The 26,593-nt window shown below is 37.5% G+C and overlaps 1 protein-coding gene across 21 annotated transcripts in view; it reads left to right on the top strand.

Annotated features, from left to right (window-relative positions):
* The window catches only part of LMO7 (LIM domain 7), a 191,293-nt gene that overhangs the window by 103,854 nt on the left and 60,846 nt on the right, over positions 1-26,593 (top strand). For all 21 annotated transcript variants that reach the window (XM_088792916.1, XM_088792918.1, XM_088792917.1 and 18 more), the window contains one exon: positions 25,973-26,003. In XM_088792916.1, coding sequence (XP_088649042.1) covers positions 25,973-26,003 — 31 coding nt within the window. The remainder of the gene's footprint in view (positions 1-25,972; positions 26,004-26,593) is intronic.

Below are 26,593 nucleotides of genomic sequence, written 5' to 3'. Positions count from 1 at the left end.
ATGAGGCAAGACCCTGGAGGAGTGGAGTGTGGGGACAGAGTCCCAGAGAGCGATTCCCAGGCTCTCGGCCTCACGTGGAAAGGTGCTGGCTCGGTTATTAGATGGCCATCAGCTATAATCAGATGGTCATCCACTGTGGCTGGGTGCCCATCAGCTGTAACCAGTTAGCCATTAGCCACTAATATAATTGCTTTGGCTATGCTAGGGGGTTGGTTTGGTTGGCAGAGAAGTGGACGGCAGATTGCGGGTCATGTGGCTCCTGCTTCCTCTGTCTCCAACCCAGCCACCAGTGAAAATACAGTGGTGTGACTCCCCTATTTATGACTCCATTTGTGTTCCTTTCTGTCCTCACCATATCCTGCGTTCTTGTGTGGGGAGCAGGAGCGGAGACCCTGCATGATGGCTAAATCCCTAAATAAATGTCAAATATTAATATCACTGTTAATACACTTCACTATATCATTACATTGTGATAATATTGATAGCTGCTAGATATTTTTGGAAAGGCTTCTGTTCTGTATTTTTTTATTTTCAATTTACTGAGTTATAGAAATAATCTTAGAAAGAATCAGTGTATCTGGGTAAACAATTTGGCTGACATATTACTCAACTTTTTTTGGCTTAATATTGAGAAGGAAAAATCTCTATTAGGTAGTTGTTATCTCATGCTTTATTTTGTGTATAATAGTGTGGATTCACCTCTAAAATACTGTTCCATAGAGCACACATACACATTAAATAAGAGCATATGTGCACATTTGTATAAGGCTTCACAAAATGAGGCACCGATCTGAACAGCTCTGGGATCCTTGGTTATTTTGGTGATGAACTCATTTCACCAAAGCAGCTTGGTCCATGTCTTGGAGAAGAAATAGGAATTATATGGGTGTCCAGGGCTAGCCTTTCCCGGATTATTAATAAATAGAGCTCGATTTCCTTGCTCATATTTTCCATTCTTCTTTTCATTCTACTTACAGGAAAAGGAAGAAAAACTTTTATTAAAGACTCTGATGCCATCCATTGCTGTCAGCCTTGGGCTGCTGGAGACAGAGATTACTGCTTCAAGGGTAGATAGAAGCAGCACAATCCTGACAGGCTGGGTTGGGTGGGTATGTGAGGCTTAGCCTAGGGTATTGAGTCCTCTCACCAGTAGTAGACCTTTTATCTTGTGGCTTATCAACCACACCCATTGGATGTTTAACTTTTACCAGGAATACACCCTGAATCCTGGATGGGTAGGAAACAAACAGTACCTAACTTCTTCCTACCTCTACCTTAAAACCCAAAGTGGAGAAGATGAAAAGCGCTTTTGAATAATTGTTTGCTTTTATGTCTTAAGGAGCATGGGCGCATTCATAGTTTACAGCCCTAAGGACATGCTGGATTTGGAGTGATGAATAGCCACTAGGTGAGGAAATCACTGTACTAGAGTATCCAGAGTATCTCAGAAGTATTCCTGTCATAGCTGTTCCGTTAGGTTTAGACGAACTGGATAATAAGAGCTATCAGGCACTGTCAGGTGTTTAGTTATTTCTAACCTAGTAACCGCCCAGCCAGATTATTTCCATTTTGCTTCAGATACGTGAAGTGAAAAGAGTCGGAAAGGTGATTTGCTTGGCTATATGACCTTGGGCAAAATAATGGAGTGAGGATTTTAATTCAGGTGGTGTATTAGCCTACAAAGCTCGGACTCCTTCCACTGTATTGTCCAAACAGACTTAAACAGTCTTTAAAAATATGCTGTAATTATTTTCTAGTGCTATGTGACTAAAATTGTCATGAGTTGCTTTTTTAACCAGGCCACCTATACCCAAAATGGATTTGTGTACGTGATTGGTAGTACCTCATTTGACCCATGGCAAATATCTTTGCATTATGATTTTATAGCTTTTTTGCCTAGTTTGTGAGCTAAGTAACTTTATTTGGACATAATCCTACAATATGCCTTTAAATCTAAGATCAGTGATTATAAGACCTCCTAATTTTAGGAATGTTAAATGAATACATCTGTGCCTTAGAACAGAAATATGCTACATGTGTAATGTTTAACACTGGCTAGTTGATAAATAATAAAGTATAATACTTAGATTTTATTACTATGTATATATGTGTCTTGATAGGTTTTATGACTGTCGTGCAGATATTTATGAATGTTCAATTGTATTTGACATGATGGAATATTTCTGTTAAAGGCTGAGGACTGTAAAACCTTACTAATCTAAATTGGTCAGGATCATACCACCACACTTTGACCTTTATATCACTGGCATGGACCCTGTCCTTAAAAATGCAACTGGTCAATACATTCTATTTAGAATCATTTCTTGTTTACCAGATTTTGATGCTCGATTTTACTTAATATTGTTAAAACTAAACTAAACCATGACTGTCTCCTCAAAACATCCTTGGCTGGGAATAAGTACTTATAAAAAATATAAAGTGGGATCTTATTTTTCTTACGCTTTAGGTCATTGCATGTTAAATTGCATATAAAGACTTAATGATAATTTAAAGTCCTGTTTGAAGCCCAAACTGTAACCAAAAAGATAAATTGTAGTCATGTTACCTAGTGTATTAAAAAAGAGAAGTGAATTCAGTACATTGCCCAGAGTTCTACTATCGGTGTAGCCATTGGAGGGTTTGAAGCAGGTGGTAAGCATAGAGCATCCAGTGTAACAATAAATAGCACAGTCTAATTCCAGTAAGATAAAACGCCTCTCTCATTGCAGAAAAAAGAGTGGGGATCAGATAGTGACTCAGAAAAGCAAAGTCCAAGAAATGACTCAGGTGCAGAAACACTTTAAGAATTCCTTTACCAAGACCTACAATTAATGGAGTGATCACTTCTTCTCTTACTAAGTCGTTAGAAATAATTTGTCGCTAGTGGTTAAATATAAACCAACAGGAATGATTGTCTTTTATTAGTAGGAAGAAATATTAAACTTATGAATGTGTTGTGTTAGAGTACCAAGTACACATGAAACTAATAGTAGCCCAAGATATGGATAGAGCAGACGAAGACAAACAAGGAGAACTCTCTTTTAAATAACTAGTGGGATGGGTTAGATGCAATAATAGAAAACACTTGTTTTAAAGCTATCAGATGTGTAAATGGAGGAAAAATACTGCTTTTGAGAGTGGGAGTGGAGGAGAGTGGAAAGAAAATAACGTTTGAATGCTTTGCTTAATGCCTTGTGTAATATTATAACCACTTTATAAGATAGGGTGTTTGTCTGAGTTTACAGATATGGAAACTGAGAGGCTCAGTGGCTTGCTCAAGGTCACGTGCTAAGTGTTTACCATGTTTCCCCAAAAAGAAGACCTAGCCAGATGATCAGCTCTAATGCGTCGTTTGGAGCAAAAATTAATATAAGTCCCAGTCTTATTTTACTATAATATAAGACCGAGTCTGATATGATATGATATGATATGATATGATATGATATGATATGATATGATATGATATGATATGATATGATATGATATAATATAATATAATATAATAGTGAGTCTTATATTAATTTTTGCTCCAAAAGATGATTGTCTGGGTAGGTCTTCTTTTCGGAGAAACATGGTAGTGACTTGCTCAAGGACACATGCTTAGTTTAGTGAAAGTGGGAGCCTTCATTATGACTTCCCACCCAGTGTTCTTTTGATTATAAAATTCTGCCTCTAAGTGTGTCCTAATGAAACATAACAAGACTTAGTGAAGACATTTTTTAACATGTTAATGTGTATCTGTCAGACATGAGCTCCATGAAGTTGTTCCGTAGGAAGGAAGTTCTGGAATACAAAGGATTTTGTAATTTTTAGAAGCTATGGGTGAGGAACTACCCAAACTGTTAGAGTTAGAATACTTTAAACAAGTGCTTCTCAAGCATCTATGTACATACAAACTCCTTGGGACCTGGTTCAAATGCACATTAGGTCTGGGCAGGGCTGGGATTCTGTATTTCTAGTAAGCTTTCCAGGTCATGCCAATGAGGACTACACTCTGGGTAACATGGACTTAGGCAATACACAGTAGGGATCACACACCGGAGTGAAGGTTTAACTAAAGTTTTGGGGGAAATGTAAGCTTGGGTGTGGATCTAAAAGATGAGTAGGATTTGAATGAGAGGTGGAAGACTTCTTTAAGAAGATTGGCATAGAGGTGAGATGTTCTAGTCAAACATTTACGGAGCCTCCTACATGTAAAGCACTGAGTAAAGTTAAATAAGGTGTCCACTCTTGAGGCCTTCACTTTTTCCTTGGTGTCCGGGGAAAGCATAAGGCATGAGTCTAGTCCAGTTTGGCAGATTGGAGGCAGGATGACAGGTAGGTTGGGACCAACTTGAGTGGTACCTCAAGTATCCTGACGAGGTAGTCTAAACGTTATCTCACAGGTAGTGGGATTATTACCAAAGGCGTCTGAGCAGAAAGTTAAAATGTTAAAATTAGAGATTTAGAAAGATTGGGGTAATGAGTAGTATACAAAATGGGTTGAATGGGAACTAGCTTTGGAGGCTGGAGAGATGTTAGGAAATTGTTGCAGCTCATGAGTGTTTGGATAAGGAAGCCAACTGCCGAAAGCTGTAGAAATGCCCGAGATGAGTGAAGTATGACATGGAGGAGGGTTGATTAGAGTGCAGGAGCAAGAAGAATCAGCTTTTGAGCTTGTGCAGCCACTAGCAGAAACAGGAAAGAGAGCCCATTTGGGGCAAGATGGGAATGAGCTCTTAACACGGTGGGTTGGAGGTGACAGTAGAGCATCCAAATGGAAATGTAGGAGTTGTCAATGTTATTTGCTCAGAAATTATGGCTGGCTGTGTAGAACTGGGGGTCATCTGTGAAGAAATAACAGGCATTTGTAGGAAAAGGAAGCCCAGCTCTGAGAAAGTGAGGGTGGAGAGAGAAGTGTAGGTGGCTAAGGACTTGGTATTTCCTTCCCCTCCACTTCAATTGTCCTTAGAAATGTACATCTATTTCTGGCTGTTCTGTTCCATTGATCTATATACCTAAACTTCTACCAGAACGACATACTGTCTTGATAACCATAGCTTCGTACATTTTCTTTTTTCCTTCTTTCAAAGTGAGATAAAAATTCCCTCTTTTTGTTGAAGTTCAAATTTTGTTTTTCTGTAGTGCCTTCTGGAAATGTTAGGCCTAGTTTCTTCTCCTAGGAAGTACTACGCTTTGGAATAACTGTCAGTGAGCATGTCACCCCTTCAATGGACACATTATGGGCTTGTCTCCTGGACCCCACTGGATATTAAATCAGTTTAGAGACTCCAACATCACTGTATGTCCTAGCGTTGGGGCCCTTAAATTGTAAATACTGCTGTGTGGTATCCACAACCTGGGCCGGTGTTGGCCATACCCAACCCCACTCATTTGCTTTATAGTATATTTTCTTACAGCATGAGTAGGAGTTGTTGCTTGGTTCTTTCCTGTCATCTTTTAAATCTAAACTCTGCATCTCTTGTAAACAAATGTTCAGACAAGAATATATACAGCAGAACAGACGATTCCATGCCCATCGCTTCCAGATTCCTACATCAAAATATACTTATCTTTCTGTTTTCCCACCACCCCTGCAAACCATACTCTCAAAGAGCACTGAAAACAAACTCACAGAGTCTGCAAAATGATATATCTGATTCAGCCTGACACAATTTTATAATCAAAAACTGCTTCTACTTTTATCCATCAAGGTTGGAAAAATAACACGATTTTAGGGCATGTGTATCGAAGGAAATTTGACTCAGTAAATGAATACATAAATGAATGGATCAGTTTAACAAAGGCTTATTGAGCTTCTATGTATCCGGCATGGGAGATTCTGTTTTGTGGTGTAAAGGACAAAATCTTGCCATTTTTAATTATATCTTCTAATAGGGAAGACAATAATGAATAAACATGCAAGGTAATGTGAGGATGATGACACAATAAAGCAGAGAATGGACAGAGCATGTCAGGAAAGGTTCTTTTGGATATTATATTTTAAGCATATGTTTAGATAAAATTCAATGTTCAGTAGATATTAAAGGCACTAATAAAATTAGCTGTTGGGATTAATGGTATATTCTATTAGAATCATAAAGTTTTGATAAACTTATCTTTTGAAAAATGTTCACTGATTTGAAGCTTTAGTGTACTTTAAAGTTGGCATATTAACTTCTGAAGGTTGGGATGCATCTGTATGAATACACATGAGACTTTTCCTCCTCTTCACCTGTACCCCACATCTGTCAGGCAGCTGCCTGGCAGGGCTTGTGTCTTTGCGTTTAGATTTCACCCTCACAAATAAATTGAGGGTTCAGTGTTTATTTTTCTCTTAAGGTTTTCATATGGTTTGAATTCAAGGGAGCTTGCTTTGATCAGTTGATTAAATGCTCATGGTATTTTAACTCTTCATTTTCCTACACAGATGAAGTATGTTGTCTATTACTCTCCTCACATCTTGCGTGCATACTTGAACTGTGCATTCTCACTCATGACCCCATCATGGTTCCCACTTATTCACCATGTCAAGTCCAAGCGCCCTTCAGACTTTTAAAAAATTCTGCTTTCTAATCACTTGTTGCTTATCTACCTGCATTTTTAAATCCCTTCCACACTAGCTCTGTCAACCAGTTAGGCCAGTTTTCTCTTTTTTGCCTCCCCTAGACAGCCATTTTTGCAGGCCAGACTACATCTTGCCTCCTTCAGGAAGCCCTCCCTCGTTAGGAGCGGAAGTCATTTGCCAGGCTACTAGGCCCAATTCAGCCAACACTGACTATGTGGTCTTCGGTCAGTTCCCTTGTTCTCTTTGTCCTGCCATTTCTTTACCTTTAAAATGGAGGACAGCACTAGTACCTATTGCATAGGAGCCATTGTGAGGATTAAATGAGTTATTAGGGGTAAAGAGCTTAGATGCCTGACACATAGGAAATATTCCGTACATGTTAGCTATTTGATGAACTACTATTGGTACTTTTTAATAAAATTTTAGACTAGTGTGTGTTCTCTGAACTCCATGGTATGTATAATCTACGTAACCACTTTCTTACATTATTTCCTACTTCATTTTTTTCACCTTTATGGTAGGTTTTTAAAGTCCTAGTATATCCCAAGCTAGATTGAATGATAAAAGTTCTTGGTGGATGATGAGCAGGTAAGCGCATGAACGCAATGGAGAGAGCAAAGAACACTTAGGGATGGTTATTGTCCATGTGCATGAAGTGTATAAGGAGAGGGTTAGACATGCTAAGAGAAAGTACCCCTGAGTTGCTGCTCTCTTACATATGGGTTAACTTACGGATTTTCTCTGGTAATCTTTTTCTTTTTAATTGTGGTGAGAATGCTTATGAGATCTACCTTATTGACAAATTAATTCATAAGTGCACAATACAGTGTTAGCTATGTAGGCATAATGTTGTACCAGCAGAACTCTAGAACTTATTCATCTTTTTTAACTGAAACTACATACCTGCTGAACAGCAATTCCTTATTTCTCCTTCTCCTCCAGACCCTGGCAACTACCATTCTACTGGTATCTTTTTTTGTGAGTCTGCCCATTTTAGGTACCCCATTTAAGTGGAATCATGCAATATTTGTCTTTTCAGTGGCTGGCTTAATTCACTTAGTATACTATTCTCCAGGTTCATCCATGTTGTAGCATATGGCAGGATTTCCACTTCTGGGTATATATCCAAAAGAATAGAAATCAGTATCATGAAGAACTCTCTGCACTCCCATGTTCATTGCAGTGTTATTCACAATAGCCAAAATATGGCAGCAACCTAAATGTCTGTCAATGGCTGAATGGATAAAGAAAATGTGGCATATACATGCAATGGAATATTATTGTCTCATAGTAATCTTAATTCTGCATGTTTACCTCAGTTTAAGTCCTTAGTCTCGTATTTCCAATAATATCTTACATAATAAGATGCAGATAGAAATGACTTTGTGATTAAAAATGTGGCTGAATCTTAAGGATTGTAAGAATGTCTTTCTTAAATGAACTAAACAATATGATTTTATCCTTGGGAGAATAAGGTAGAAGGGAAAGTAAAGAATCGGTCCATATGAGGAGAAAGAAGAGGGAGAAAGCAGCATATGTGCAGGAAGGAAGTGTTTCAGAGGGACTGGTGGCTCCCTTTCCCAAGAGACAATGGTGTGACCCATTCCTACAGACTGAATCTATGCAACATAAAATAATAGGGAAAGGAATACCTCTAAATATTTTTTTTCCTTCTTTCTCTTTTGTTCTTTGATACTTAGAGTAAATGAAGAATCATATGTCAATGAAATTTAAATCTTAAGAAATGGAAGCCTATAGATTTAAGGATAACTAATGATCTCTTCATAATCCTCGGATATTTTGGATACTATAACAATTATAAGTATTTGGATTTGGTTTCTATAATATAAACAGGTAATATTTAGCAGTGTTCTTATAATGAAAAAGCTGAAAGCAAAAATGTTTGTTTCTGCATCCTAAATATAAAGTATATAAAATTGAATAGTCCACTAACAATTTATTCATGCCTTAATCTAGTCTATTATTAGGAATGATTGTTTTTACTATTTCCTTAAAGATTTTAAATGGATAATTTGTCCTTTTAATTTTAGTAACAGTTGTATTAAAGAAAACTATAGATGTAGGAGGGACATTATCTCATTAAGAAGTTAGCAGTAAATTATCTTGTCTAAAGATCTCAAGTCTTAATGAAATTCATTCATTCATAAAGCAATGAGAATTGAGAAGAACTTATCTTAGATAAGATAAGAATTGAGAAGAACTTATCTTAGATAAACTTTTGAACTTCTAAATATTAATTTCCCTCCCAAAAGTTTATGATTCTCTTCCTGCTCCCTTAATCCTAAGTAAATAATTTTACAATCTGGTGTTTGATCTCTTTCTTGAATTCTATTGAAACTTCAAGAAGAAACTTGGGGTTACGTCATTTGATAACTTATTTTTTATTATGTATGAGAATTGCTTTTAGGGAATGGCTTTGATAACCTACTAATTTTCTGCTACCTATTAATTCAATTATGATTTTAAAGGAATTTTTAATTTCTTAAGACTCTTCAAAATTGACATACATCTGTGAGGAGATAAATACTGTATTCAAAAAGTTGTCAGCCTTCAGTTCTGGAGCACATTACCCCACAATTATAATCAAGGTAATACATCGGAACATCTATTTATATTTGTTTAGAATGCTTAGTTATGTCATGCAGTTGAGGTGACTGTTCACTGTTTCATTTGAACTTCCCAGAAAGGCTTTCTTGGGAGACTCATAAACCTCTATGTTGTCTTTCATATCAATTTTAAAATTATAGTGGGAATACTTAATTTGGGAAACATACTTTTAGGGAATATTTCTTTATAAGATGTAAAAATCAGAACATCTGTGCTGGAAGGTACTAAAGAGAATCTCATCCAATGCAGTCCTTTTCACAGAAGAGGAAAAAGATGGCTGAGAAGAGGTCAGATGGCCACCCAGTGAGCTAAGACAGGTGTCCCACTTCCTAATTTGGGTGTCGTTATTTCCACTGTCTCAATGCCTCGATGTCTCAACTAGAGCAGCAAAAGACTTGAATGAGATTAATATTTAATTTACCTAGTTTTAACCTCATTTGTTTCCTTTTTTTTTTTTTTTTTAATGTTTTAGCCCATTGGAGGCACTTTTTTAAATTTTATTTTAATTTTTTATTGGGGAATATTGGGGAACAGTGTGTTTTTCCAGGGCCCATCAACTTCAAGTCAAGTCGTTGTCCTTCAATCTAGTTGTGGAGGGTGCAGCTCATCTCTAAGTCCGGTCCCCATTTTCAATCTTAGTTGCAGGGGGTGCAGCCCACCATCCCATGCAGGAATTGAACCGGCAACCTTATTGTTAAGATCTTGCGCTCTAACCAATTTAGCGATCTGGCTGCTCCACTGGCAGCTCATTGTCTTCAATCTAGTTGTGGAGGACAGAGCTCTCTGGCCCATTTGTGAATTGAACCTGCAACCCTGTTGTTAAGAGCTCTGGCTCTAATCAACTGAGTCATCAGGCCGCCCCTAACCTCGTTTCTTATTTCCATGAGTGGTGTCTATAGTATAGGTGCTTTATCTACATTTAAATTTATTATCTATTTCAGATTTAATAATTTGCATAAAATAAGGGCTAGATTTAAACTTCAAAAGCAACCACCTGCTTTAATCTTACCAGATTATATTCACATTATTTCGCATTTTAGAATACGTTTCAGAAAGATGTTTACCAATGGCAATTTAATTTGTCTGTGCAGCCATCGTACATTTTTCTTTACTCGTGTTTTGTACCAGTTTTCAACAAGTTGATCTGTGTTACTGTTTGTTAGTGGTGGCTTATGACTCCATTTGTACACAGCTATTTTGCGGGAAGCAATTGCGGGTTATAATTTTGTATGTAGAGTTTTCTAATAAGTGCCTTAGATTCATGCTCATTTAATCTCTTGCCACATTCAGATGAGTTAGTCCACTACTTAATTCAGACTTTCTTTTTAACTGGGGAAAAAAATTAGAGATTAGGTAATAAAAAAATACATCGAGGCTCGGCTTCTTGTCCATTAGCTTTCTTCAGAGACATAAAACTGGGATGCATGATATTATGCAGAAATTATGGGTGCAACAAAATTAACCTATTTAAACCTTCTTAATAGCATTCCTTTAAAGCTGTCAGTGGTTGACTTTTCAGAAAACTTATAGACAAAATCACTTCTGTGCTTCTTGAAACATTTTATTCTGTGGACTTGATGCCTGGGTTTTATGCTTGGGTGTGCTCTTCTGCATCCCACCGAATGCTGCTGCTTATGGAATGCTAAGTAATGAGCTCAGTGACCTTCCCTGTTTTTTAGATTCCTGGACCAAGACATCCTGAGAGCTAGCTTAGTGTGTGTGGTGCTCTCTTAAGCCCGTCTGAGCACAGTGAAGTACAATGAGGTTTTTTAGTCAACACTTGAAAATCACTGGTAGTTTCAGCCTTTTCACTTAACTTTGAGTTTCTTTGTGCTTTTTATTCTTTGTTTTAGATTCTAGTTGAACAAGTCTAGAGGAATTAGGTTTCAGTTTAACTTCCTTTTTCAAAGAGGTAGCTAAACTAGTTGAAGCTGTAGTTTCACTTAAGATCTAGTTGTAACTTTGGTATATCTCAGTGGCTGTCAATCATGAGCGTGCATCAGAATCACTGAGACAATATTACTGGACCCTTACGTCCAGAGGTGTTGATTCAGTAGGTACGGGGTAGGGCCTGAGAAATTTCATTTCTAACAAGTTCTGAGGTCCTATGGATGCAGCTGATCTGGGAATCATGGTGTGAGAACCTCTGTTCTAGGGGATAAGCCAATGGGAACTACTCAAAGAGAAAGTCTGTGAAATTATCCTCAGAATATTTTTACTTCAGCTTACATAGATATTTAACAAAACCCCCAGTGTATGAATAATATTTGAGAAAAGAAAATGAGATTCGTCCCCAAAGTTCCTTTGGAGGTGAGACATCCGTAATGAATACGTATGGATGAATAATGGTGTGGCTCCATATTTGTATGCGCTATTGGGTCTCTAAAGTGATCATGTTTCAGCTACATGGCGTTGCCCCATGGGAATTTCCTGGAAATTGACATTTAAGAGTTAAATGTGTGACAGATTCTGGACATTTTAGGTTGAAGGAACGCCATATTTGGCTCTGGAGTGAGAATAAACAGGTTCTGAAGCCAGAATAGGATGGGATGCAATAGGAAATGGCTGAAAGATGGAAATGGGGGATATAACTAAAATTAAGTTCAAGGTTAAAGCCCAGGGAGCTTTACAATTTAATGTGGATGAGAGGGAATAAATGACCTGGTCAAAATGGCTCCTTAAAAATGATTCTGGATGTTTGGTAGGATAGATTTTTAGAGAGAAGAGGCTGAAGATTATTCTTTCTGCTAATATTTCAGTGCCTGCATTTTAAGTACTGAGCCAGAGATAAACAACATTCTCTCTGAATTCATGGAGTTCACAGTTCAGTGGGAGAGACTGGGAAGATATCCATGATACTTCATAGTATTATATAATGGGATGCTTTAGAAGTAGTCTGTGCTAGGGTACCCATAGGCTTACATGGGAGAGGCCTCTAGGTGAAATAAGAAGGCTTCAAAGACTGGTGACATTTGAGCTTAACTGAAAAGGATGAGATAGTTCAAAAGAGAGAGAGAACAGTCAAGACCTTCCAGGAAGAGAAAACCTCCTGTTGTCTCTTACTGGGAGGTGGGGAAGATCAGGGCTGTTGAGAGAGTTCCAGAGATGTTTTATGGAAAGAGTTTTAGGTTTATGCTGGAGCAAGTCAAGACATGAGGTGACTAAGAGTGGCCAGATCATAAATGAGAAGCATACACTTTACATTTTATTCAAAGGAAATAAGAAGCCATGAGAAATAAGGATTTTAAGGGAGGAGCTATGGAAAGGATTCCATTTTAGGAAGGCTCTTGAGGCATCACTGTGGAGGGAAGATGAGGAGGTGTGGAGAGAGACTGAAGAAAAGAAATGGATACCTCTGAGAAAAAGATGAATTCAAGAAATATTTAGGAGCTAGGGTTGATAGGATTTGGTTAGTGGGCCCGTGAGAGTTTGAGGGAGAAGAAATTGTTTGGCTTAGTGTTTTCTGGGAGGGAAGCTTGAGGCCCTTCACCAGGGCGGGTCATGTGAAAGGATGAATATGTTTGGGGATTAGGTGATGCCTGCACTTAAGAAGCATGTATTACATTTTAATTTGGAGCTGGGATAATGATTGTGGGATGTAAAGGGCATATCTGAGAGAAGGAGTCGGGGAAGTATTAATTGAGTTTGGTTTGGACTAAATACTGTGAAGGGGAGAGAGGTAAAAAACTCCGATTTGTTAGTCTCAGAAGTTTCAAAAAGGTATTCACAAATAAAACTGGAAAATTGAAATTGATCATAATAAATGTTAGCTAGTCTGAAGGCTGTCTAGATTGAATGTATATAGAACTTGAAAGTTAATGGAGAGACAATGTTATATTAATCTGAATTTGAAAGCCAATTATGTTATTCCTTTGAATCCTGTCCATTTTTTTCTCAAAAGTTTATACAGGGTGATCGGTGATACCTTGATAATATTCTGAAATTCCAAGTGTTATATGGAAGGCTAAGTAGGAAATGGTAAATCTATCAGAGGTAGTATATGTAAATAGAAAATTATAAATAATGCACGCAGTTGACTTTCTAATGAAAGACAGGTAGCTTTACACAAATTGGAAGAAAAAATAATCAATATTTGTTTTTAATTTAATATTGTATCTTTCTTAGATAATTAGTCAATTCCTCAGACTTCATTTATTTCTATGTTGGTTTTATTTATCTTGGGAGGTTTGGAAAATGTATTCACAAAGAAAAAAAATTAACCATTATCTTGTTCCTTTTTCTAATCTCATTGGCAGTGCTTTCTCTGCTATGGAAAAGGTGTTGTCTTTGTGGATTTGTTTTAACTTACTGGATTTTTAAAAACTTGTTGGAGTTAAATAGTTTCATACGTGAATTTTTTCTTTTTTTAATAAATTTATTGGGGTGACAATTGTTAGTAAAATTACATAGATTTCAGGTGCACAATTCTGTATTACATCATCTATAAATCCGATTGTGTGTTCGCCACCCAGAGTCAGTTCTTCCATCACCATATATTTGATCTCCCTTACCCTCATCTCCCATCCCCCACCCCCCTTACCCTCTGGTAACCACTAAACTATTGTCTGTGTCTATGAGTTTCTGTTTCTCATTTGTTTGTTCATACGTGAATTTACTGACAGAATTCAACTTTGAACTGAGTTTCACTGACACAAATTAGATGCAAGTGGCACTGTTGGCAATGGTTGGCTATGGATGAAAGTGAAAATGGAGAATAGGCAGTAGGTGCCTTTTTTTAGCCAAATGATACTCATATTCCTATGAATAGGCTTTAAAGTGACATAGATTTGGGTTTGAATTATAACTGTATGAGAAAGGTAACTTCTAGAAAATCGCTTCATCTCATTAGATTTGGTCCCACACCTGTAAAATGGGGATACCACTACATCTAGAGCTATATTGGAGGTGAAGTTAAGCTGCGAGTGAAATGCATTATGCAATGCTGATGTAGTCCTGTTAGTTTCCTGTTGCCACTGTAACCAATTGCCACAATTTGTTGTTAGTGACTTAAAACAACCCAAACTTATTCTCTTAGAGTTCTGGAGTTCATATACTAAAATGAGTCTTAAGGGGCTAAAGTCAAGGTGTCAGCAGGGCCAGGGCTGGTTCCTTCTTGAGCCTGCAGAGAGGGAGAATCAGTTCTTAGCTTCTTTCCCTTCTAGAAGAGGCAGCTGGCCTTCATTCCTTGACTCCTGGCTGCATCACTCCAATCTCTGCCTATGTGGTTACATCCTCTGTGTACAGTAGTCAAAGTCCCCTCTTCTTCTCCCTCATAAGGACACTTGAAATTCCATTTAGGGCTCACTTCGATAATCCAGGGTATCTCCTCATTGCAAGATCCTTAACTTAATCACATTCTGTGGATGCTGCTGATCTGGGAACCATGGTTTGAGAATTGCTGTTCTAGGGGATACACCAATGGGAACTACTCAAAGAGAAAGTATGTGAAATTATTATCCTCAGAATATTTTTACTTCAGCTTACATAGATATTCAACAAAAACCCCAGTGTATGAATAATATTTGAGAAAAGAAAATGAGATTCGTCCCCAAAGTTCCTTTGGAGGTGGTGAGACATCAGTAATGAATATGTATGAATGAATAATGGTATGGCTACATATTTGTATGCTCTATTGGGTCTCTAAAGTGATCATGTTTTGGCTACATGGCAAAATCCCTTTGCCATATAAGGTAACCTCATATTCCAGGAATTAGGATACGAACAACTTAGGAGTGGGAGACGTTCATTATTCAGCCTACCACAGTACTCAGTAAATTATCAATATTGTGAATAAGGAATAAAGAATTAGAAATGGAATGTTTTTGTTTAAGAATCTATATAGTACAATATGAATTATCCATATACTATGTATATTTCATAGAGGTGTATTTTAAAGAATGTTCCTAACCATTCTGTAGTGTATGAAAAATGGGACTTAAAATGTATAAATATTAGATAGTGGCTTAAATAAGATTTAATTGGAGGAGCATCTAAATTGGTCAGACTCTATAGGTGTCATCAGTGGGATGTGACTATCAAAGTAGCAGTTTCACACACCTTTGTGTCTTTCTACAATGTGAGACATTATTAGAATACAGCCATGGATCTAGTCCTACTGACTTGGTTTACCATGGGTGTTAACCAAGGCTTTGGCCAGAGACTAGCCTCCAATAGTCGAGATAGAGTGGTTTCACACAAGAAAGTCATACAGGTTTGTAAGCAATGGGGTTAGGAAAGGCGAACAGAGTCTTACGAAAGAAGGATGAGAGAGACCGGTGTGCAGCGAGAGTCCCTATGGCACTGGATGCGTAGTGTCGGGTGTCTGGCCAGGCTGGTTAGACCGTCAGGAGGCAGAGCTTCAAGAGCTTTGTCTGGGATGAGTGTGCAGAGGCGGCTCTCATCTCGTCAGTGCATCCTGAGCAATGAGCCATCAAGAGCTCCGATTTTATGCTCAAGACTGGGTACAGTGCACCCATCTGCAGTCCAGTAAAGCCACCTTGATGGTTACACTCCTCCCTGCATCTGGAGTTATCTGGTGAGGGCATTCACTGGGTATCCCTTTCATATGATCCTCTGGTATGACTTTCACTTTGTCAAAGATGTAACTATCAGAATTATTAGAGGCCATTTTGTGTTCATAATGAATGCTCTACACAATAGAGATGTAATACAGCTATAATGGAGAAAAGATCTGACACATCATTTCTTACCACTTTAAAACTGAGAGACAAGTAGGCTTGCATGCATTTTCCCAAGGTAATGAGAATGCTGAGCTCCTTAGCTATGCTTCATTGTAATTCTTTCAGCATTTAGCATATATTACTAAATGTCAGTTATGATTCAGGCAGTGAGCTAGGTCTTGCCCTTTGATCTGATAATGTTTTTCATTAACTTCTCAGGTGTGTAGTAATTGCTTAGCTGTTTGCTTTGCTCTCATGCATTTCATATATTTTTCTAGATTGTAGTCATTAAATGACACTTTCAACTAATTTTAGGCCCATGGAAACCTTGAGTATGCTTTATTTGATTAAGGGTAGTTTAATTCTTAGATCCTCTAAAACAGTGACACTCAACCATGGGCAGTTCTATCCTGCCAGGGGATATTTAGCAATGTCTGGAGATATTTCTGAATATCCTGACTAGGGTGGGGAGAGTGCTACTGGCATCTAGTAGATAAGGCCAGGAATGCCGCTTAACATCCTACATTGCACAGGATAATCTCCCACAACTAAAAATTGTAAGGTTCAAAATGTTAATATGGCCAGGGTCAAGAAATCTAGCTCTAAATTCATATTGCCTATGAACCTTTGGATTAAATAAAATTGTGAAAAATTTAGTTTTTTCTATGTTGGAATTGCCCCAGTAAACATTAGATAAAGAGAGGCTTATCTAGAACAGGCAAAATTTAGGACTAAAGTGATTAACGATAAACTTGGGCTAGGGATTTTTTTCAAGGGGGGAGGGAGGGGTACTGATTTTCTTATGGTGGAAATCAAAAATTTGAAACAAATGAGCAATGGAGAATAATTTATTTCTAAAAAAAATGGAGACTTCTGAATGTGTGGCATGAAAAAATAATTTGTTATGCATTACTTTGACAATATGGGGTTTGTAGTATACCCACACATAGCACATTTGATGTAAACTACAGCTAGGGAATTGGTATAATGATAACTGACAAATAACAATTCACATCTTTTTATTTACATAGATCTTTGATGTGCATCCAAAGGAAATAAGTATTTACTTGCTAGGCACTTTAAATACATTTTGTTTAATAGTCACAAACCTAAGGGTATAGAGGTATAGGTACAGCTTTCTTTTTTTAAGATGAGAAAGTGTACCTTCAGGAAACTAACCAAAAGATCTTCCCATTTAATCCTGTTCGTGCTTAATTTATAATCTTGTTTATAGTTGATGGGTACTTGTCTTATAGAAACCATACTCATAAAGGCTTAGCAGTGGTAAAGTACAGGAAATCTACACTTTGTAGTTCTCTCTCTCTGAGAATTATTGTGATGTATTTCATTTACTTAGACATCTTTTAAAAAGTGCTTTGGTAATTTTCTGTCTGTGGAACCCCATAATGTGTTATGTATGCAAGATAGTGGAACACATGTCTAAAATTTGCCAGAAAAGGTGGTAATTGGGGAGCTTCTTTGGGAGACAGATTTAGGCTGAAAATTATTGTTGCCATAGACAGGTTTTGAACCAATACTTTGAAACAATAGTCAGAGAATTATTTCAGGACATTATAGAGACAATTATTTTTAAGGATTAAGAAAGAAATAGATTATTAAAAAAATATATTAAGGTAGAAAGTGTGAATGCACTAATACTAAAACAAGGTCTTAGTCTATACATCTTAGTCTATGGAAAGTGTGGATCACTCACATCAAGTCTTAATAGTTTTGTGACTTTGCAAAAGTTTCTTAAGCTTTTAGAGTTCCAGTTTCCTAACCTGTAAATCATTAGATCACTATGTGGATTAAAGGACATAATATAGAATAGTCACCATAATGACTACTATAATGTTCTTAATAAAGACAATTATTAATACACATTACATAATTAAGCATAAAGTGAACTTAAATGGAACACAATTGGAAAATATTAATACCAGTACCCTTAAAGATTTTAATAACAGTTGTGCCAAAAATATGAAATAGTGAATTTTTTAAAGTATAAGTAAAATAGATCTTTTGTTATTGGACTTCTCAGAACTTTAATTTGCTATAATGTATATTTAAGAAGAAAATGTGCAACCCTTTGCAAAAATTTTTGACCTTAAGTCCTATTAAAATTTTGCCAATTTCTTATGTTTCATGATACGCAGTTTGAGAAACACTGACTTTGAAAGTAGCTCGCCTGGCATGATATTGTTGTTCCAAAATCATGGTGCTCAGGACTAAAAGATTTATACTTATAGTCAAATTTTTTATTGACTTGGCCGAGCATGGGCTCAAAATTTTGGAAGGACATATGAGATGTCTAGTTCAGTGTTCTCCTAAATAGTATTTTTAGGACCATCAGTAGTTTTGACAAGATTTTTTGTTGATGTTAATATTCTTTTCCCTCCTTTGAGGATAAGTTATTGGTAATTGTGTATACATGTAAGATATTATAAGAGTTAAGAAAATAATCTGATAGAAATTCCTTAGCCCTGGTCTTCCCTCTCACGGCACTTTTGACCATTTGTTCCCTTCACCTTGCTGTCCTTCCCTCTGGCACCACTCACATCACCCTAGATGGACCTTTCTGTCTGCTTTGCTGGCTTTCCTTCTACTTCTTAACCCTTATGTGTCAGGTTTCTCAGGGCTCAATCCCTAGACCTCTTCTCTGTCTGTATTTATTTTGTAGGTGGTTTCATCTTAGTTTTATGATTAACCTTCCATCTCTGTGCTGACAACTCCCCAGATATATCTCCAACCTAGATTTCTAGCTTGACCATTTTACTTGTATGTCTACTTACCAATTACTTCATCTTTCTACTTTGTCTATTATCTCAAACTTAGCATATCTAAAATTGATTTCCATTGCTGCTACCTGGCATTGTTACCTACAGAAGTGAAATTATGTTTAAGTCTATAGTTGACATCCCTGTAGCCTCTCCCCAACACAATTGATGTAATTAAATGTCATAACGCCATTTACTACACAGAGAATACATAATGGATACTAAATTCTGTATTCAGAAATTGTTTCTGGTTTGCAATCTAACAGAGAATGTACATGTGTGAGTCTCAATTGTGAAATAGATTTATGTAACAGGAAACATATTCCGTAAAATAGAAAAGACGAATTATGAAAATAGTCGGTGGTTAGGAGAGTTAGAGATAAAACCCACATTTCAGCTCGTGCAACAGCACTCTTCAGTTTCATTATTTAAGTGGAACTGTGTGCTAGTGCCGTCCAACGCATGTGTTGTTTTCCTTTCTCTTTAAGTGAAACTTAGCTATTTTTAGTAGTGTGTGGGAGGGGTGTGAAATTTAATAACAAATTATTTATAACAAGAGGTTACTTACTCATTGGTCATGTTTGGAAGAAGCATTATGTTGCTAGGCAAAAACAGTTGAATTTCCAAGAGTTCTTTCTCACATAGGTAAATACAGAGATCATCAAGATGATCTGTTTACGATCACTAATTATCTCCAGATGTAGTGTTATTTTTTTCAAGTGTTATTTGTACAGTTTTCACAATCAGGTAGAGCTGCATTTTGTAGCAATGACAGATTAAAAGCTATGAGTCACATATGTCTAACATGACTGGAAGAGTGTCAAATGGAATATAGTTTCATTATGAGGGATGGATGTGGGAGGAAAGGAAGAATTTCAATTTTTTAAAAAGAAATGCATCTCACTTTTTGAGAGAAGGAAAGAATAACTACAGTTTTCTAAAAAGTCATCTTTAACTTCTTTTATTCACACAACTCTTCTTCCTTCTATTTGATAGTCATTAGAGAAAGGGGGTAGTATTTGCTCTATTTTACATAATGCAATGGATGAGCTTCATTAATAGAAACAGAGAACTTCTGTTAATAAAAATAGGAGCCATTGTCTGATACATTCCTGAATTTCTTCTTTGATTCCTACATTTGAAATAAAAACAGGCCCTTTTCTTAGAGACAGTAGTATTAGAAATTTCCACATTACTATGTTTTTTTTTTCTTTTTTAAATTCACTCAGTACCGTTAGGGTTGCTCAGAATTCCTCCTTTCCACCCATTTGGAGGCAGACTGTCTTGCTTCCTACATAAAAATGATACTACTGCTACCACGAGGAGGACATCTGCGTGGAATTGTCTCAATGGTCTCCCACCGCCACACATAGGCCTCCACCCTTACCCCTACATATCTGACAGATTTAAAGCGGATGCTGTGTACACACTTTTTCTGCTTGTGACTGCTTATGAAATCATGATTCGGGACCTCATTTCTTGAACATTTTTTTAAAGTTGTGAACAGGTGGCCAAACTTTATAAGCAACAACTGGAGGGTAGAGATTACTTAGTGGTTTGGACAGGGACCAAGTAACGTGTGAGCCCAGCTTTTCTAACATCAACCCCCGTTTCCCGAGAGGCAACATTGAGTTCAGCTGGTGCCACCCAGGGAAGGGCAGGGCAGGGCTGTGCTACAACTAACTCAAGAAGGGTTGGGTCCTGCGGAGGAATGCAAGCCTTACTCTGGGAAGTAGCCTCAGGAAGTGGATGCCTGGGGACATAGTCACCCAGTGAATGAATAGCAGTTGTTCTGAGGAATAAAGTTTTTCGGGGCCAAGGAAAAGGGACTATAGAAATGTAGCATTAGGGACAGAAGGAAGGATGAGTGTGTGTGGCAGGGAGGACACTCAGTGGCGTAGGAAGCTATAGTTGAGTCACTTGTAGAATATCACATTCCTTGTCAGCAAGAGAAGCTAGAGGTGGTGGCAGGTGGGGCCAGACTTCTTATCTTTCTCCTCTTCACCTATTAGGTCATGGGGAAGTCTTCCCCCATGGCACCTGGGGCAAAAATCCTCTATCAGAAATTCCAGCAGGAGTTTTTAATCACATGTTTCCTCATACGATGGTTCGATAAGATTGTTGTGTTTGATCTTGACTGAAGTTGGCTTGGACAGGTTGGGAGCTGGGATTTGGGAAGGAAGGATGATTTTGGAGCACAGAGATTTCAGTTCTGAGGGGATTATGATATCGGGGCAGACCATGAAGAGATTGGGCCTTGCAGTGTTGAAAATGAGGAAGTTGGTATTTGAGGGGGAAAAAAAAGGTGTATCAAGATGTGGGAGAGGAACACAAAAAGAGAAGTGGGATTCCATTTCAAACGATGAAGCTTTTGTCTTATTTGAGAGAAAATGTCCTCCATTTCTGTCTTGATCTGTCGGCCTGGCTCTGTGAGTGGCTTTAGGTAATTTGTACATGTATATTTGAATGCTTGGTTGCTCTTAGCGAGACCTGGGGTTGATTCCTGGGTTACAACCATGAGTCAGGTATGGTTCCAGCTCTCTGCAGTCCACCTGAGGAGACTAGGAAAATCTGTGGTGGGTGGATGCATGTGGGCCTGGGGTTAGTTCTTTGATAAACAAGATATTTGGAAGTATTTTTGATGAAGCCTGAGCATAACTGGTTGTACCAAAGTCTAATGACACTATAGTCTCATCCTTTAACACTTTGTTCCCAAAATATGCTCTCTGATATGAGGGAGATAGATTTTGGCCCTGTAGGCATGTTTTATTTTTTCCTTCAAATTTTGAGCTTTTGCAAAATTTAAGGGTGTTGGCCAAAGCAGTCCCTTCTAGACAATGGATGGGTAAAGAGACCTGGCTTTGTGTCAATGTGAAGTTTTGGCCAGTGACAATAATACCACACCAGCTCGCCTGGTTTTGTTGTTTGCCCTTATTCTGGAAATAATTTCTTGTTCAAATTCTTCCATGGCAAGAGGGCAAGGAAAACATAACATGAAATAAGCGTCTTGAATTGTGCTTCACAGAGATGCCTTTCCTGGGGGAAAAACGTTCTGTTGGGGAAGCTCAACTGTCCTCCAGCCACTTCCCTTCTCCCATACTGTTTGGTTGAGATGGATAATTGGAGGATAGTTTTGAAATGTCTCCTTTACTGGATAAGCACTTTTAAAATTTCTTATTTAATTTCTTATTTAATGAGACTGGTACGCTGTTCCCAGGTGAGACTATGGAGGCACAGAGTTCAATAACATGACCGAGTTCTCACAGCTAGTAAAAATGGAACCCTAATTCACACCCAGGAACTCTGACCTCAGAGCCACCTTTGCTCTTAGCCAAGCTGCCTTCTCAGGGAAGCGACCTGGCATGGGATCTCCTGCTGGGAGCCAGAGCTTCTACATGGGTTTTGTTTTCCTGGTCCTTGGGTTAGAGATGGTGCTTCTTCATTGATAATTTGTACTGGAATTATAAAATAGCTTTGAATAAAGAAAGTATCAGACCTAGAGCTTCCTGGTTCTAAGTATACCTGACAGCTGTTAGGAGAAGATGATTACAGATGGATGTATTTACTGATGGGCTCACATAAAGAATTGGTGGCTCTTTTCTTCCTGACCTCTGGCACAAAGTGCTGAGGTTGTGATGGGTATGTATCTTCTGGCCCTTTGTTAGGTAGCAAATAAATTACCAGAGCTGTTCCATTAACAGAGTGGAAGATTATATCAATGTTATACTTGCTATTTCTTGAATTTAAAAATTTGTGTATGATACACAGAGAAAGCTGGCAACATATTCCATGTCATTTTTTTCAAACTATTAATGTTTCAGCTCCTTTTTCTGTTAAATTTGGGTTTCAAGGCAGGCTTGAATTCTTTGGCCTTTGTCTTTCAGAGCTCTGCTGGGACTCTTTTTCGTTGCAGAGACTAGCACTTCATCTTTGCACTGAACACTTTGAAGCTGGTCTTTGTTTTTTGAGTCTGTGCCTTTTTTAGGTTATTGATGTATGATGGTAAAGAATTCCCTTTTATTTTGATTTTAAAGAAAATAGCTTTAAAAAAAGAAGCCCTATTATTAGTATCAATACAATTTGAGTCAAAATTGAATGTTTTAAGTGAGCTATAGCAATTTCACTATTCTTTTACCTCATATACATATTTATGTGGACTCTCCCGAGCTTTTGTCATTTCAGGCTTGCTCTTGCTAACTTACTTTTCTGTAAGCGAAATAAATGCATGCAATGAATATTTGAGAGCATCTGTGTGCCATGTACTGTGCTAGGCACTTTGAATGAAATGTTTTTATGTGCTGGTCAGGCGGCAGACCCTGTCCTAATTCACATAGGATAGGATAGTAAACAAAACCACAGAAATCCTTTTGGATGCTGGTGGGGAGAGACAGTTAAGTGGATGCATGCAGTAGGTGGTTATAAATACAAAAATAAAACTGGGATGAGAAATGGGAACGTCAGGCAGGCTGGCTGCAATTTTAAATACTGGGGCCCCACTTGGCTTCACGAGGAAGCCTTTGTAGGTGGCATGGCAAATGAGATGGGCCCTGCCTTCCCAACGCTTACAGTCTAGTGATAACTTCCTGATGAGTGCTTGCCCTGAGGCTAGGGACTCTGCTAAGCACCTGTGTACGGTTTTCCACCTAATCTACTGAATGAGGGGAGTTTATTACCAGTTTCTCCAGAAGGAAACTGAAAATTTGAGAGTCAAGTACATTGCCAAGGTGAAAATAGCTGTGGGACCCAGATCTGCTACAAAGCCCATGCTCTTAAACTTGGTGTTTTGCTAAGTCAGCTCTCGAAGTATTCGTTGTGGAGGAAGTAGCCAACTTGGAAAGATAGGACTGCCGTAATTTTGGTTCTGATGGGATGGATAGTAACTTGGCTGGCTGAAGGAGAGTCTTGTGTTACCATAAGCTTCCCCTCTGCCCTTGTGCTTTTTCTATTAAAAGGCCTTGGGATTGTGCCCTGGCCATAACAGGCAAAAAGGAGCCACCTGGTGACTAACTTCCATGCAGTGGGATGTGTTTGTTGTGTGTCAAAGAGTGGCCTCTAATGACTCCAGCAGATCACTGACTGCTTGAATTCCTGGCACTGCATTTTAGTGATAGGACACTAATTTGGCTGGCCTATGTATCATTATGTTCAGGAGCACGTTATAAATGCTCATATTTGGAAAGGAATGTAAAGTGAGTGAGAGGTTATAGTGCTAAGGTCACTGATTGTTGTGTTTATTACACAATAGGGCATACCTTGTATTTAAAGTGATTATTGTAATACAAAGTAAATAGCAAATGAGTGTGTTGGATTAGAAACCTTTATAGAGGGCTGTGAAAAGGAAGTCTGGGGTTCGAGAGAGCTCCGCTTTTCCTTTTGCCCTTAGTGTGCTTATGATAACATTCAACGTAGAGCATACCATTTTTAATAGGGTGGTGACTTTTCAGCCTCATGTGTCCTTTGCATTGAGTATTGCTGATTCTTTTGTGCTTTGGCTAATTTAATATCTGAGGTATCTATGTTGGTCATTAATCTAAAAAGAAGTTATATGTTTTACAACTCTATGTGCTATTTTTCATTGTTAGTTTCTAGTGATTTCCCCCCTCATTGGCTACTTCAAGAATTAAGTGTTGTTAATTCTTATAAGATGATTTTCTTTTTTAATCAAGAGATAAGCTAGGATTTGAGCTCTTGGGCTGTGAAATTCTATGTATTTACTTTCTTGAAATATAATGTACACGTAAGTGTACAGTTCAAAGACTTTAGAGATGGAACACACGTAGGTAGTCAGCTTCAAGATCAAAATATGAGAAATTATCAGTGCCCTCGGAACCCCCACATTCTTTCAATCATTTCTACCATGCTACCCCGCAAGGATAACCACTGTCCTGGCTTCTAACACATATCTTTGTTTTGCCTGTTTTTGCACTTGTACATTTGTTCTCTTATGAATGAATACTAACAATCTGTACTCTTTGTGTCTGGATTCTTCTGTTTACCATTTGTGAGTGTGAACCACATTGGTGTATACAGTTGCAGGTTGTTTGCTCTCAACGCCATATAGTATTTCATTATGTGAATATCCCATAATTTATCCATTCTACTGTTAAAGAAATATGTGTAGCTTCCAGTGTATTCTGTAATGAATGGTGCTTCTATAAACATTCTCACATAGGCCTTCTGGTGAATGCATGTAAGCACTTCTGTTGAGTCCCTAGGAATAGAATTACTGGGTTATTCAATATGCATACATTCAGCTAGGATAGATGCTACCAAATGTTCTAAGGGTTAAGGTAGTTGTGCCAATTTCCATTTCTGCAGTAATGTGAAAGCTTGTGAATTTTAGTTTTGATTTGCTGTTTTAGGGGTAGAGGGCGGTATATGTTGTTCTTAGGTTCATTTCAGTTCATGTTTGTTTTATGGAAAGGAATGGTCACAGCCATCACATTGATTCTTTGAAAGCTAAATTAAATATTTGTGTTGCTCATTCTTTCCCCTTTTTCTTTTTGTCGCTCTATGTCTTATATGTGTTTTATATATGTCTTACACATAACGTGTGTGTATATTTTATCTTACAAATATACTACTTGTAGACTCTTAGATTGAAAAGCTTTTTTAGAGGTCATCTAGCTCCGGCTTCTAATGTCTCTCTGAATTCGCATCCTGTTTTAAATGTCTCTGACGATGGGAAGCACATTATTTTATGGCAACCCATCCCTTTGTTAATTAACTCATGTTGTTGCTTCTTCAACATTGTGGTGACATCTGCCAATTTTTAACTTCTCCCATGAATATCATGTCCTTGTATAGGCAGGGGGGAAAAAACCCGTAATTCTTGTAATAGAGTAAAATCTCTTCAGGCGAAGATTCACGGCTATTTTTTAAACTATACTTCTCAGCATCGGTGGGTCTTGGTCTCTGAGCAGTTTGCTCTGGGGAACTTTGGGTGAAAAACACCCGTGGGCAATGGAAAAGAGAACTCACTGCAAAACTGTTTCTTTTCCCCCTCCTGTTTCCTGATTTTTTTTTTCTGCCATGAGCACACCTTTTTTCCTCTTTTCCCCCTTTTGATTGGGTTTAAACATTGAAAACAATTACAAAAAAATGCATTTAAAATATCAGACTGTAGTGAATCGAATAATGAGAAAACCTTTTTATAGAAAAATGACCATTATATTTAATGAAATCAATGAATGTGGAAAAATTCTACTGGATAATATGCAGTGTAATACCAGGTGGTATTAATATTCATAGAACTTTAGAACAAAAATGAGTTTCTAATTAATAATTAATAATTTAAGTTTCATAGATATTAATAGGTGTTTCCTCTTTTTTCTTTACAGGCAAGAAGAGACTGATAGAAGAGTGAAAAATGTGAGCTATGTTTAATAGAATATTAATTTCTTTTTACTTTCTCTGTAGTAAGGCAGTGGGATCTAAAAATATCTGATATATTATCTATCCCCTTTTTATATCCTTTTTCTAATGAAAATTTTGCTAGAAACCAACCATCACAAACTCTAAATATGTTTAAATATCGTTAAAACATTTATTTTCTATCTTCATGGTAATATGTTAAACTTAGAAAGTGGTTCCTTGCATGTTAGTATGTGGTAAAGGCAATGAACACACTTTAGGATTTTTAGGGAAGCAAGTCGAAACCACCAAATCAGATGTAAGGAAAAACAGTGAATATTTAAGAGCTCTGGGTATTTGCTCAGTGAAGACTTACATAATATCTGTGATTTTCTACATGTATTAGATGAACTTCTAAAAATGTGACAGCTTATTAAAAACAGAAGAGTTCAATATCCTTAAAGAAGCTGAGAATTATTGATTTTAAGGGTCCATTTTATAAGTTTGTTGTTGAAAGAATATTGATTCCTTTAAAAATTTAATTTATTTTCCTCTTGTAATTTTTTTTCCTTTTTCATACGTATTAGTAGAATGTATGAATACCGGTA

Source organism: Rhinolophus sinicus, chromosome 16 (genome assembly GCF_057876585.1).
Source record: "Rhinolophus sinicus isolate RSI-liver-muscle chromosome 16, RSI-T2T, whole genome shotgun sequence".
NCBI lineage: Eukaryota > Metazoa > Chordata > Mammalia > Chiroptera > Rhinolophidae > Rhinolophus > Rhinolophus sinicus.
The sequence above is the reverse complement of the archived record's forward strand: the minus strand, read 5'-3'. Positions and strand labels throughout refer to the sequence as shown.